The 16,155-nt window shown below is 35.3% G+C and overlaps 2 protein-coding genes across 2 annotated transcripts; one reads left to right on the plus strand and one right to left on the minus strand.

The window, feature by feature from the left end:
• Window positions 1–1,205: 1,205 nt before the first annotated feature.
• Window positions 1,206–4,417, plus strand: LOC140891915 (mediator of RNA polymerase II transcription subunit 30). Its single transcript, XM_073300607.1, has 4 exons — window positions 1,206–1,326; window positions 2,424–2,881; window positions 3,163–3,261; window positions 4,207–4,417. The coding sequence occupies exons 2-4, from the start codon at window positions 2,447–2,449 to the stop codon at window positions 4,303–4,305; spliced, it is 633 nt and encodes a 210-aa protein (XP_073156708.1). The 5' UTR covers window positions 1,206–1,326; window positions 2,424–2,446; the 3' UTR covers window positions 4,306–4,417.
• A 1,527-nt stretch (window positions 4,418–5,944) lies between these two features.
• LOC140891614 (WD repeat-containing protein VIP3) lies at window positions 5,945–8,907 on the minus strand. The gene is made up of 2 exons (XM_073300203.1): window positions 8,449–8,907; window positions 5,945–6,797 (listed from the first exon to the last, which is right to left on the minus strand). Exons 1-2 carry the CDS (start codon window positions 8,785–8,787, stop codon window positions 6,165–6,167), a joined length of 972 nt encoding a protein of 323 aa, XP_073156304.1. The 5' UTR covers window positions 8,788–8,907; the 3' UTR covers window positions 5,945–6,164.
• Window positions 8,908–16,155: the final 7,248 nt, after the last annotated feature.

Here is a 16,155-nt window from a genome sequence, read left to right on the forward strand (position 1 = left end):
CCAAACAGAGTTGTCAATTTGGATTAGGTCCGTCGATTTGACCAGCTCACCACACAATTTAAACATGTTGGGTAGAAAAATATTAAGAGTAAAAATTAATTTGGTACACAAACTATTGGTTAAATGTTAAATTGGTGCACGAAATTTTGTTAATGACTTAATTGTTACATGTCCGCCGAATTCCGGTCAATTTCCGGTGACATTTATGTAAAATATCCAATTTACCCTTTATTACAAAAAAAATACACATTTTATTTTTATTTTTAATTAAATATATTTGTATATTATATTGTATACGTAAAAATTGATTTGATTAAAATTTTTATTTTTACATAATATTTATTATATTAGATAGATTAAATAGATTATATATTTCAACGATAATATTAGATAAATTATATTAAGGCATACAATATCTAAATAATTGTAAATAAATAAATTGACACCATAGTAAATAATAAATATTTTTAAACTAAAATTCTTATTTTTTTATACATAATTTCCTTGATAATATTTTGAAAAAAATATTAAATAAATAGTGATTGCGATAAAATATTTTTTAATATTTTAACTATGTAAATATTTATTGAATAGATTATTTTAATAAAGATATTACGTAAGTTTTAATAAAAAATAATTTAAAGTTTCAAAAAATATTTATAAAAAAACTCATCAAAACACCAATTAAACTCCGCCATAACGTGACAGATGCTTTTTAATCAACAAATAAAAATATGAAAATTTATTTAAACCAAATAATTTTATAAGAGAACATGATTAATAATAAATTGAAAGTTGTTTTCGGTTTTTCTGACGGACAAAAATAATGAAGCTGGTTTTGAAACAAGATAATATTATTGCTTTAATTAATTTGTATTATCTTAAGACTATCATACCTTTTTTTCATCATAATTTGATCAAAATAAGGTGGACATGTACTAATTAAATCATTAATAAAAGTTCGTATACCAATTTCACATTTAACCAATAATTCATGTACAAAATTAATTTTTACTCGAAATTTTAACCTATTTGAAAGTGACCATAAATGGGCCTGCCCGTGCTGGTTGCGGACTTAGACGTGGCGGGCTCGGGGTTGAGAAAGGCCAAAAAAAAATTCCAAAATTCCAAAAACCCAAAATAGATGGGCCTTGGCCTAATTTTATTTTCTCTCAAAGCCCTAGTTCTTTTTATCCGTTCTACAGTTCTACCAGTAGTCTCTTCTCTCTTCTTGGTTCTCTGCTCCAGAGCGCACCAGTCACGAGTCAGCACCACGCGCCGCCGGCCTACCGCTTAACCTCCCCGGAGAGTTCATCACGTACGGTGGTATGTACAGTGTCAGTCTGTCTCTATTTTCAACACATTGTGTTTGTGTGCCTTTTTCTTCCATATTCTACAGCATACATCAAAAGTTTCAAACATTTATTTGTGGGGTATCGTGCTAAAATCAAGTAAGAAATTAAAATAAACATATCTAAGCATGAACTTCGGATTTGTCTTGGAGATTCCATGATGCGCATTAGTTGCTCTTTTTACTTATTAGGGCACGAAATTATGAAGTATCAACTAGTTAGAAATTAGAAATAATAATTATATTTCTTCAAAACAACGAATAGAAAATGTGGACAAGCAAGAGACTAATTAACTAAAGTAATATAGTATTAGTAGTTAGAATATATGACAAAAACAATATACATACATACAATGACACCAAAAGTAATATAATTTGTAAAGAATGCCTTATAATAGCTGCTCAAAATGATGGAAGGTTAATTGAAGGGAAAGTATGACCGAAAGTTTACATGAGGTTTTTGAGAAAATGACTCAACTAAAATACTTGTTCAATAGTTCTTATCCTTTGTTTTTGTTGAATGTCATTTTTTTTTCAGTTTACCTTGATGGCTACTTATTTATTATTATTGTTATTAAAGATTGTTTTTTTGAAATGGACTCTTCTCAAAATCAAACTATTAATTTAGATGTGGATGAATAGGAAAGTGCTAAGCACGATGAAGGTTCAACTTAAAGGTCTAGAGAAACTTCTGAGTTCTGATATTTGGATTTATTTTGAGAAAATTAAAGGGATTGATAATATAGATAAAGCTGAATGTTAATGGATGCAAAAAACAGTATAAATTCAATGAATTGTAGGGATTTTTTTTTTGGTGGCTGCTCGCCTTACCCGTAACCCACTTTGGGTTGGGGATTTCCATCCCGCCCCGCCAAGGACCGGCCTGTTTGACAGTACCTTTCCAAGGAGCTACTTGAAATACAAAAGAATGAGGCGGTGTTTGAAGCCCGACTCTAACCATATTATAGCAAATTTGAAATATTTATTAATTTATTTTTTAAAATTTGGGTAATTTAAAAACCCAACTTTTAGTATTCTTATTACCGAGCGATTCTCATTGCTCTACTACCAGCTCCACATAAGTGTCGCCTGCAAATGGAAGATAAAGCATCTAGGCTGAGTTCATCCCCCACCTCCACCACCTACATCAACAAGTCCACCCAAGAACTGGCTCTCGAAGGCCGCAAACACCTCGAAGAAACAATCGATGCCGCTTTCTTAATCCTTTCTGCCATGAACGATGAGCTCTGTAACCCCTCCCTCTGGTCCACCACTAATTCTGCTTCCCTTCCTCATAACAACACCACTGGTGCTAGTAGTATGAGCGCCGGGCAGCATACCAACGGCGACGTGTTGTCGGACTCTTCGTCATCCGCTTCTTCGTCGGCTTCTGCATCTCAGTCTCATCCAAATAATCATAACAACTTCGATAATATTGGTGGTGGCGCACTCGACGATGCTCGGCTTCAGTACAAGTCGTCCGTCACTTCCCTTCGTTCTGTTCTCGTCGCAATTTCCAATGCACAAAAGGTACATTTTTGGAGAGAGGGCTTCTTTTAATTGATTTTTGTTATTTGCTTATGTTTTTTCACCTTCAATTGATGACCATCCTTGAAATTTCTTAGCACAATGTAAGTTGAATATTTGCAGTAAATGTTGTCACTTTTGAAAGAATAACACTAACCCAAGGTTTTTGAAACTGAATTTATGAAAAATATTGTTGATTTTGGTTAGTCTTGCATTCAAATTTGATTTTAGCCATTTGCATTTCTTGAGTAATTATGAATGGAGGCAATATTCATTTAACGTAGGCCAAAGCTTCCGAAACAGTTCCTATCAGCAGTTCCACATCTCCTTCTGATGAAACAGAAATAGAGACGCTTGAAGAGCACGCAGATACTTTGAGAAAGGTATAATAATTCATCCAACTAGTGGATTTATTGGTTTAGTTTATCTCGCTTATTGCTCTGGTGAAGTGCATTACCTATTGGAGTATCGGGGGTTAGATGTTAGTTTTGAAGTTTGAACAGAACAATTTTATTCCATTTTGTTGTTGTCATGAGTACACATTACACAAGGATTAGGCGAACAAAGAATGATGGTAAGATGATCTCTATTACCTATAGGATGTGTAGATATTTGTCTACAATGCCGAAAAAAATGACATGCTAACGCTAATTGCTAGATGATAGTAATTAGTTGACAATACCCTTTCCGCTAAATGTTGGTGCCATCGTGTTCATTTTACGAGATTTGGTTTCCGGAAAATTGTCTGCTTAAACTTTTATTTGGAAAATTATCTGCTTAAACTTTTATTTGGAAGGTAACAGGATATTATGAAAGATGAGACATGTAAAATTACTCTAATTGTCCTAAATCGTTGCTACTAAGAGTACTTGCATAGTTGCATACTTCATTATAAATGAAATTTTAACTTATATTTATTTACATGCCCTGGTTATAAACTAATGATCATGTCTCTGGTTATTTGTGAGTTTGTGAAATTACAATTAGATATTTTTTTAACTTTAAGGTTGATTTATGGCGCACGTACACAAAGATGTCTGAATACATTATTTCATGCTGGCTAAATGACTGCTGCAACCTTTTTAGTTGTTCTGTAATTCCAATGGTTCTCCCCCTAAAGTTGGTCCAACTATCCCTTTGTTTACCCAAGGCTAATAGAGCACTCGTTTAGTGAACTTTCATTTGAATCGGGGAAGGTTCGACTCTTGAGTGCTATTTGTTCTTACCGGTTGTCACTTATCGCCACTCTTTTGCCTTGTTTGCACCATATAGTTTTTCTGCATCATTCACAATTTCACTCATATTACACTGATATTTTCGAGTTGTAGGAACTAGCTACCAAGAACAAATACCTCAAGGATATGATCAATCATCTCCGTGATCTTGTCGCCGATTTATCGACATGGCAAAGTCCTTGTTCATTATGACTTCAAATTCGATGTTTCTAACTTTGGAAGTGGATGTTATTACTGTCTTACCTCTTATTATTGTAACATTAGCAGTGATTCGTTCACGAGTATATATGAAGTTATTTTGTCATTTACTTGCACTTTGGACTTGGAAAGTTTTGGGCAGTTGATATATATATACCATTTTGCTGCTAAATATGTTTCATGCAATCACACAAATTTGTTAATAACAATTAAAAGTATTATATATGTAAACTTCAGTACTTGACAAAATGGGTTTACTCTATATATCTATATGAACACGTGAAAGAATTAATACGTCACATTCAAATAAACTTATAAAATCAGATGTGGAAAGCATATTTTATATTAGTTTTCTTCAATATAAGTGATGATACCCAATTGGATGTATTTTATTTATTGTTGAAATATTACGTTTGAGATTTTAGTTCTAATTTTTTTTTAATTTGAATTACGTATGGAAAATATACCCAAAAAAATTTTTTTGATAAACAAATTACGCTGAATTTGAAATTATTTTTAGCATCCTTATTAATTGAAGTCGAAATTAAAATCGGCCCACATGAATGTTTTCTACTATCCTCTTTAATCGAAGTTGAAATTATACATTTAGGTCCAGATGAATGTTTTCTACTCGATTATTCGAAATTTTCATTTGCCAAATTTTTAGATTAAGAATTATGTTTATTTTGAATCTTCAAATTAAAAATTATTGAGTTGTTGCCCTTTAATATCTAAACTATATTATTAATATACGCTAATACTCCTAATACATGTACACCGGATTTTTTTATTCGGTGATTTTTGTGTAATCTGGCGATAATTTTAAAATTAGATTATATAGACTATTTTTAATTAAAAAAGAAAATGATGTCCATTGATGATTTTTGGTTGAAAAGTGATTTCATCACATATTTTGGTATCCACTAAATTATTTAAGAATAGGATTTTTTTTTTCAAATATAATAACATGTAAAATAAGAGTATGTTGGCGTTAAATAAAAAACGATTCATTTTCATTCATATCCCCTATACTTTATGTATTGGACACTCAACTCTCTTATCAAGTATAAAAATTATAACACACTAAGAAGGTAAATGCCAGAAACAAAAAAATTAGGGAAGATGAATGTAAATTATCTCATAAAAAACAATATCATAAAAAACCCAAAATAATTGAAGAAGATTATTATATTATAGCATAACATCATAACAAATCAAGTTTTATTTCGCGTCACATAATATAAAATAAAACTTGAACATCATAAAATATAACCATTCACATAATACAAAATCGTGTAATTGTGTGTTCGACTTCCCTGTACTTTATGTATTGTTATCATAAAAATTCTAGTGCTATGGTATCACAGATCAATTTCGTGACACATATCATGCATTTGAGTCATCTATAAAAAAATATCATTTTTTATGTCAAAAGTATTATTTTTTATTGTAAATATGAGTTAGGTTAATCAACCTCACGAAAAAAATTCGAAAAGACCATCTCACAAGTTGTGAATCCTACTCTTGTTATATTTGACTTTCACATACCACTAACATGTAATTTTTTTCCCGCTTAATACGAGAGTTAAATGTCAAATTCGTTGAGTACACTTTTCAATGCAAATAACACATGCAAAACCAAACAATTTCATACTAAAATGACAAAAATAATCCAGAAAAAATTGCATCAAATTTTACCATCATGGTCATTGATTAAGCCAAATAAACAATGTAATTTTTGTATGGACAGTGCACAACACAAATCAGGACAGTACATAAAGCAGATCCGAAGTTTACCCACAATTTTGCTATCCACTGCTAAATTTTGCTAACCTCTAATTAAATTGACAAACTCAGGAAAATTTATAGAAGGATAAACACTTGTCGTCGGACACACTTGCCAGCAGACAAGATCTTATATCTGTCCGCAAAGGTGGTCCAAATGCCACGGCCCATACCTGGTCGGTGTGGCTGGTTAATATCTGGGTAGCTGCTCTCATTTTGAGATCCCAGAGCCTCACAGTTTTGTCACTTGATCCTGTAGCAATTGCTGCTCCATCTGGGGACACATCGACACTCAGAACCCAACTAGAGTGACCTGACATAGATGTAATCAAACTTTTCCTCTCAGCATCATACACGTGAATGTGGCCATCGTCAGAGGCGGAGAAGAGAACTCTTGAATCGAGGGGTGCTGATGAGTAAACCAGACTGCGAACTGGCATGGAATGGCCTTCCAAGTGGTGCAAGAATTTTGCACGAGCCACATCAAAGATGGAGATGGTGCCATCCATTGAGCCACAACCGATTTGTCTACCATCAGGGCTCCACGCCACCGAGAGGGCAAACTTCTTATTGCTACTTTTCTCAGGGGGTTTCAAGCCTTCCGGTCGAGGAACTGATAATGTGGCAATTAACTGCCATTCGGCAGTATCCCACAGCTTCACTGAAGCACTACCACCTCCAGCAGCTGCTAGCGTTGTGCCCTGAAAAGGAATAAATAGTTTTTGCTTAGTCCAAAAGGAGGTTGTAATGTTAATAAATCTCACAGTTGATCGGGAGTTTCAACCAAAAGTTGAAAAAGATCCACAGAACCAGGGGATTGCACTCTCTGAGCTAGTAGCTAAACAACAGCAATCATTGAATATCATGGAAAAAGATTATAATATGATGTGTCATCGAGGAGAATTTGAATTTCATAATAATGTACAGCCAAGCATCCCTCCTATGTATTACACACTGACCAAAAAAAAGGATGAGCAAACACATCTCACAGCAAAGCATATGTGCGTAATGGCACTGGAAGAACTTCATGATCTAATCTATCTAAAAAGTCAACAAAGCTATTTAGATTGCTTGATCTTAAATTGATTGATGAATACATAGACAGCCACAGATACAAAAATCGTGTCAAAAGATTACCTAAAATGGGTGCATTTCTGAGGGAAATAATTGACATCAACAAGAATCTGAAACTTGTGATACATGCTCCAAATTTAGAATCTAAGTTACATAGACATGTACAAAAACCGTGTCAAAACATTACCTAAAACGGGTGCATTTCCAAGTGAAATAATTGACATCAACAAGAATCTGAAACTTGTGATACATGCTCCAAATTTAGAATCTAAGTTCAACATAGGCATGAAACACTATATCCAACTCACATTCATGATCGACATGAGTATAAATTTTCATAATTTGCTAATGATGATTTCCCTCATTCCCAAAACAAAAAGGAAGTAAGAAAGAATTTAGAATGATAACAGTTCTACCAACTCTTGAGACGAATTCCAACAAGGGCAATCCTCGGTTATTCAGCAAACAATACATATTGGAAACTCTCAAAACAAGTTAGGCAAAAAATAGAAGAAAGAAAGAAAAAAAGGCAAGAAATAGCAAAAAGTAAAGTAGAAGTCCTACGATTTTACATTAACTGCAAAAATCTCGTCGCACTTTCCACGTGTCTACCCGAGTGAATACTTGCAATTATGACAATAAGATATTAACTTCAAGTTAAAGAAGGCACGAAATAATGATCTAGCTCACTGATTGGCATTTTACATTCTACTTGGATTGTTTGACAACTGTTGTCCAATTATTTTAATCATGGTTCATAACAAAATCACTCAAATTCCATAAGCAACGAAATGTTTTTCCCTCGACTTTTCCAACATTTGACCAATAGGATCCCAAGTTTTCCAGCCCATGGTAGATGACATATGTAGTTGGTGACACCAGCTAACCTAAATCGACAAAGGGGCGTGCAGTCCTTCAAAAATTATTCGGAATATTCACAGATGCAAGGGGTTTTGAGACTTCATTTCAGTTATACTTTCTTTAACTCGTTTTCCACAGAGCTCAAATCTACCCAGTTAAAATAGAACAATGATACAAACACAAGGAGCCTTCGGTCTAGCATACAAAACGCCTTCAAGAGGATAACCGATTAACAGCGTCTGCACCTAATTTCAGTACCAATTCAGAGTACTGGTATACAGCGCGTTAATATTTTTCACCTGAGCTACCGGGATTCTTTTCAACACTCTCCGATCACTTGATTCACTCATCAGCACATGAGCTCATGCTAAACAAAATTCTCGACCACATGAACTTCAATACAAGAAAAAAGGATACCTGGGGATTGAACTGCAGTTGCCAGACTTCAGATGGGGGAGCCTCGAGAGTGGCTATAGTGTTGTTGGTGGCGACATCGAAGACTCGAATAAAGCTATCAATGGAGGCGGATGCCGCGATTCTGCCGGACGGGTGAGCCGCCACGGAAACGACTCCGAGGCAGTGTCCGGTGTTCGTCAGCAGCTTCTCAGGGCCTTCCGGATTCCAGAGCCTCACCGTCTCGTCCAGCGACCCCGTCAAGAGAAGCGGCGGCGAATCTTCGGTTGCCGGTACCCATGCCGCCGTCCACAAGGAGTCGTCGTGGGCATTTTGGACGGAGCTGAGCGGAGCAAGTTTCATGGATATGGCAGCGTAAAACCCTAGGCTAGTCAAAAGATTTTGACTCTGATTTACTATTACTTTGCCTTTGCCTTTGTTTTTTAGAGAGATTACTCAAATAATTAAACACTATACATGGAAGAAAATTTGGTTGAAAGGGTAAAGATAGATATCTATTTATGTGAGATAGCCTCCGATATATATATTAAAAAAAAAAATATTTTGACATAAAACCAGTTACGAAGTTTTCATTTCCTAATTGATTTATTGATGTCGCCCTCTTTTTAATAAAAAATCATTTTTCTTCCTTTAATTGAATTTCCTGATTTCATCCCTGCATAAAACATAAAATTTTTCATGATTTGGGTTAAGTAAGATATTTATCTTATGAAATTGATCTATCTCACATATCATGTTCCAAATATTTATATTATTTAATAAAATAAAAAAATATTATAATAACTACTTTTGATATATTTAACAGAACTTTCAAAATTAACCCTCGAACAATAAATTAAAAAATAGACGAAATGTCAAATTTAGTGTTTTATTTATTTTCACATGCTTTTCATTAATTTCACCTCCAATTTGATAAATTTTAAAAATTTTAAAGTAACATGTAACCTCGCATTATCACATTCAACTGTTTGGTGGTTGTTTGATTTTTTTTTTTTTGGAACAAATATTAAGTAAACTACAAAAATAAATATTAAAAATCACGTGTATAAAAATATATGAGAATGTAGTAATAGTTGGAAGACTATATAATTTAACTTTCCAAATAAAAAGAATTGTGGTAGATATGTCCAATTTTAAATGTAACAACTCAACGTGGAGTATAATTAAAATTAGCTAACATGTAATTTGATGAGTAGATAAGCACTTTTTTAGTGGTCAGACGTTCGATTCTCTACAAAGACTTTTTTGGACTAGTCTATTGCACATGACTTGCCCAGTGTAGGTTATCTGACTAACATGTTTTGTAGGTTATTGTGGCGGAGTTTATTGGAAACACAAGATTTTCGTTGTGGTGCTAGATGTCGTATTGGTTCTAGAAATCAGACGAATATTTTGGATACACCGTGGCTGCCTGATCCTAGAAATCCATATATTATTTTTGCCTGCCCCTTGGAGCTGCAACATGAAAAGGTTAGTTCTTTGCGAACATCTCAAGTAGGAGACTTGGATAGGGATGTTTTGAATGATCTTTTTGAGGAGCGCGATATGATATTAATTCTATCCATTCCCTTGAGCATACGCGATAATGTAGATAGATGGATCTGGGGTTCCGATTGCAAGGGTCTGTATACGGTGAAAAGTGGTTACAAATTGTTATCATCTCTCCATGCACCAGCACCAGAATCAGTTAACATTGAGATCAATTGGCATCTGGTTTGGAAACTCAACATCCCCCCTACCCCACCCCACCCCACCCCACCCCACCCCACCAAAGTTTTAAACTTTATTTGGAGAACGTTGTCACGCTGTCTTCCAACTAGGATGACTTTAAGAGGTAGGAGAATTGATATTCCAAAATGGTGTCCGATCTATAATCATGATCCCGAAACAGATCTCCATGTCTAGTTCTTTGCCCTTTTGCCCAGAGCGTTTGGTGTCTCTCTTCTATTGGTAGCATCATGAGTGCATCAACATCTTTTTCTGATTGGTGGAACTCTTTAAACAACAATCACTCTCCTTCTGATATTGAGAGTGCAGTTATGATATCTTGAAACACCTGGAATGCTAGGGACGATGTGGTTTGGAGCAGGAATACTAAAAATGCAACTCTTATCTTTCACTCAGCAATGGATCTACTCAATCAATGGCAACATGTCAATCTGGGGAATGATATATCTCCTTCTGATTCTATTCAGCAGATCACAAGTCACAACAGCTTGGACTAATCCACCCAGCAACTTTCTCAAATGCAATGTTGATGCAGCTATCTTCAAGGATCCTCCACGCATGGGATACGAGTGCATCATCGCGACTCCTCTGGAGCTGTTATCAATGCTATTTGCGGATGTATTCCTGGTGAATTTAACTCAACAACGGCCGAAGCAATGGGAGTTCGTGAGGCCCTCAGTCGGCTAAAGGAACTCAATCTTTCTAATGTTATCGTCGAATCGGATGCGCTCTTAATGGTAAATGTTTTTCATTCAGTAGCATAACTATCAAAATAGAGAAGATACACGAGATAAGACTGGCGACAAGTTAAGAACCTGTCCAGTACAACCAGACATAGAACCAACCAATCTTGCTAACCTATGTGCCACCTGGTTGCTGATCTAACAAAAGATAATGAACAAGATTGTAGTTCCGACGCAAGGAGTCTACAATCTTCCAATAATAGGCCCAAACAAGAAACATCCAATTTGATCGTTCCGTTGATGAATCTGGTTTTGTTTTTAGCACTCAAAGCTATGTGCATGGCACGACTCCATTGCCCGTAGTTATTCCCATCAAATAATTTGGAGACAAGAACCAAACCAGGATGATCAGATTGTTGTAAAGTAAGTGGATCCAACTGGTTTGTTCCAGTATCTGATTTCTTGCTTTCGTCTCCCATTGCAGCGGAAGTGATTTCTCAGAATGTGGTTTTCTCTGATGCCATGTAAGAATTTGTGGAAAAATGTATATATTGATCAATGTAAACAAACATACATATATATAGTTATTACAGATTAACTAAATTATTAATCACAATTGATTCTGCCTAAGAGGAAATAATCCTAACCGATTTGCAATATAATTTATTTACATAAATACAAGAGATTTGGAATCAGGAATGATATTGTATCCAAGAATTTCTTTAATAAATTGTAAAATTAAATCAACAATCTAGAAAATATTTCTTCGTAAATCATGTAAAAACTATTTTAAAAAATTGAATAGGAAAAGAAAAATGTGTATGTGGACCGAGCGCATGCCACTTTACCAAAAACTATAGCTGGTGGTAATGGTACAACTCGTATATTTTAAACCGTACAACAGCTCAAGCGTCATGGCAAGGAGCTAGGGACAATTATTGCACCCCAACAATCTCCCTCCCTGCAATAAATGAGAATCGAACCTATGACCTTGACTCTAATACCAATTGTAGGATTGAGCGCTTGCCGCTTTACCAAAAATTATAGCTGGTGATAATAGTGCAAATCAAATCTTTTAAACCGCACAGCAGCTTGGTTCGATCGCTCTACCAGCATAAACAATTATTGCACCCAATAATGTATATATAATTGTGAATTAAAGAGAGAAGAGAGGTACGTGTAGAAATAATATTTGAATTTGGAAAAGACAGAGAAGAAATAGAAAGAAATAATTATTAGAAATTCATACAAATCTTTGGGTTCAATGAAAGATAATTGTGACATGTTATAATTGTACTTTATGCTTCAATGTTTGTACTTTAATGAATTTCATATAGTAAGGCAACAGACAAAAAGTTTCCAGCTTGGGAATGATGCAATCATATGGTGTTATCATGGATTCTCCACGCCGTTTAGCCCGACATCGCTGCCAGCATCATATATGCAGAACATGCATTCGATGTTTGGAACGATATACATGACAGGTTTCCACAAGGGAATAATGCTCGTATCTTCGAGATCCACCGCGAAATCACAGAACACCAACAAGGATACCAATCTGTGTCGATTTACCACACCAAATTGAAGGATCTATGGGATGAGTTGGGTTCTTATTATGACCCAATTACTTGTACTTGTGGAAGTGTCAAAGCTATTATCGAAAGAGAAGAAAAAGAAAAAGTCATGCAATTCCTCATGGGATTAAATACACTTTTTTCTAATGTTGGATACTACATGACTTCAAGACTATTCAAAAGTAATTGATTCTCCTACTTTGAACAACCCCAACACCCCACCCCCCCAAAAAAAATCATAGTTTTAAAATATTTCACATAAATGTACCTAACACTCGCAAGGCCCATGCTCTCATATTACAACACAAGAGAAAATTTGAAGTCGCTTCCAATCGAAAGAACACTGGATATAATGCAAACTTGACCCAACAAAAAGATGCAAAATCGAAGTCGAAAAGTCAAAGAAGCCGACTCCCACAGACTTCCAATTGGAGATAAACCAATTCAATGCTCTTACTGTGATTTGGACGGCCATACTATTGATCGATGTTTCTACATTCATGGGTTCCCTCTGGACATCTCTATCACGGAAAAAAATGTCAAGCCCAAAGGGAATAAAAGTATCAATCCTCCATCCATTTCCAACGTAGATACAAAGCAATTCACTTCAATGGAGTATGATCAAATTATGGCACTTCTTCGCAAATAAAATGGTAACCATGAGTCTCTTATCAACACATCAGGTAATGATTCCTTTTTACCTCATAACATGTGGATACTAGACAGTGGTGCCACAGATCTTGTATCAAGAAATCCTCCTACTTCAAATGAACTAGCTGCTTAACATCCCATCATGCAGTTACCAAATGGCGGACACACTCCAATCAAATCTATTGGATCCATGAGATTATGCAATAATATAACTATTGATGATGTGCTTCATGTCCCAACCTTCAAAGTTAACTTACTTTCCATCAACAAAATTACACAAGCCTTAAATTGTAATGTGACATTTTATCTTTATTTTTGTGTGTTGCAGGATTCAACTACAAAGAAGACGATTGGACTGGGCAGACAGAGTAATGGTCTTTATTACCTTACCCCGCATCGGAGTCCACACTTGTTAAACACAATTCGCCACACAACTAATCTTTGGCATAGAAGACTTGGACACCTCTCTGCCACCCCACTACAGTTATTATCTAAAACTATTCCAGATATCTCTTTTAATTTTAGCACTACTTGTGATGTTTGTCATCTCGCAAAAAAACCACGCTTACCATTTCCTTCTAGTAATATTTCTAATAATGCACCTTTTGATTTAATACATTGTGATATTTAGGGACCACATATGATTTATTCTCATTCTAGAGCACGCTATTTTTTTAACTATCGTAGATGATTTTTCTCGTTACACTTGGGTTCATATTATGCGTCACAAATCTGAAACCCAATCCCTCATTAAATTTTTTTTCGCATGGGTCAAATCACAACACAATTGTTCAGTTAAAGGCATACGATCATACAATGGAAAATAATTCTTTCCTTAGAAATTTTTTTTCGTGAGTGTGGTACCAATTTCCACCGGTCTTGTATTTACACACCTCAACAAATGGGGTTGTTGAACGTAAACACCGTCATCTTTTAAATGTTGCTCGAGCCCTACGGTTTCAAGCACATCTCCCCTTAAAATTTTGGGACAAACTTGTCACTACGGCTTGTTATCTCATTAATCGTTTTCCTACACCACTTCTATCTCAGAAAACACCATATGAGAAACTACACAAACAGGTCCCCTCTTACTCGCATTTAAGAACCTATGGATTCCTGTGTTTTGCTACCAATCTTCTTCCTACTCACAAATTCGATGCACGATCCCACCGATGTGTTTTTCTTGGATATCCATCGGGACAAAAGGGATACCTTGTCTATGATATGAAAGATAGAAAATTCCTCATCTCACGCGATGTCGTTTTCCATGAAAATATATTTCTCTACTCTACTGAATCACATGATGATCCACACGACACTCTCATCTCGCCAAAACCAATCGACGAGGAGACCACCTTAACTACTCCACTCACACAAGACATTCATGTTCCTCCCGTCACTCACACCAATTCTGAACAAGAATCATCCTCATCACACAATCTTGATCCACCAAGTACACCATCCCTCACCACACAACATCTGGTGACTGAACCCCAAGTCATCCCAGAAACCACATTTCGGACATATACTCGTCAACGACGTGTCCCAGCTCATCTGCAAGACTATCAGATCAATCATACTCTCCCTGTCACAAGATCGTCTCTTTCAGTTAGATCCAACACCAAACACTCATTATCAAGGTATGTGTCATATTCCAATCTTTCCCATGCTTATCGTACCTTTACCCATAAAAATGGTTACGTTGATATATTTATGTCATTTTAAAAATGGTCACGTTGATATATTTATTTTAAAATTTAATACTCAATTGTGAAATGAATTTCGAAAATATTTATCTAGACTTACTCTATTATTTGTTGACATATAGTGCACTTTGCATTTTTTGTTTATAAAATAAATGTGAGTTTCGTTATTGTTTGTATTTTTTGCTTTCAATTTTTGAAAATTTAAGAAAACGATAGTTGATTTAAACATTAGAATTAAATTTATGTAAAAAGACAATGAGTTGAGAAAATGAAAATTTCAGTGGGATGGAGACGAACACGAGGATCCTCACGGGTTCTGAGCTCCGACCCCAAACCCGCCTCGTTTTCATCTCTATAGAGATGATGGGGATTTGATCCCCGTGGGTTTGGGGATGGGATTCCTTGGTTAGGTTGAACTAGGGATGGGGCGAGGGTATAATTCGAGGATAGGGATGGGGACGACATCGCTGTCCCTACCTCGCCCTATTGTCAGCCGTATGTGTATACCATATTTTTCTGTATTTTGAGATCTATGAAACATTAGATTTGCAAATTTAAATAACTTTGAATTTTCTCCTAAATTTCAAGCTTAATTTGAGAATCAAACCATCACCAACATTTCTCACTTACCTGAAGATATTTTGAATCATATTTAATGGAACCCATTGAGAATCAAATCATCACCGCTATTTATCACTTACCTGAAGATATTTTGAATCATATTTTTGGATAAGGTTGTAGAATTTGTAACTACGATTATATTCCCAACTCCAACTGCTACAAAATTTCGGCTAGTACTTTGTAACCGGTATAACCCCGAGCAAATCAGGAGTTAAATATCGGAAATTGTACCAAGAAATGTTGTGAGCATTTATATAGTTCATCTTGGTGAAGCTGTAGACTTGACTCGCTATCTTTTCCATTGCATGTCCTTGAATAAACTAAAATCGGCGGTGCCTTGTAGTTTTCTAGCCCTACCCGTGGTTGGTTTCACAACTTAAACATTTTAAAACTATCTCGTATCCAAATTTCAAGTGATAATCCTAATAGTTGCCACCTCCTGCTTCACTTCCTCGTCTTAAAAAAACTTTCACTAGAAGATTGCAATTGGCTAAATGTTGGTTCTGTGTAGATCAAGGCTCGGCGAGTTCCAAGTATGCCAGTCATTCAAGCCTCTTTCAGACACAATTGATTGTCCGATCAAGATTTTAGTAGCCGAGTTTCAACTGTTTGAGTTCCATGACTATTTTCTGTGGGGTGTGGACCTGCACGCATCATCTGCCAGCTTCATTACTCAGTTACCTAAAACATTTTATGACTCATATCATATCTTTACTTCGAACTACTGATATTCTACTCATTTATATT

Source organism: Henckelia pumila, chromosome 3 (genome assembly GCF_033568475.1).
Source record: "Henckelia pumila isolate YLH828 chromosome 3, ASM3356847v2, whole genome shotgun sequence".
NCBI lineage: Eukaryota > Viridiplantae > Streptophyta > Magnoliopsida > Lamiales > Gesneriaceae > Henckelia > Henckelia pumila.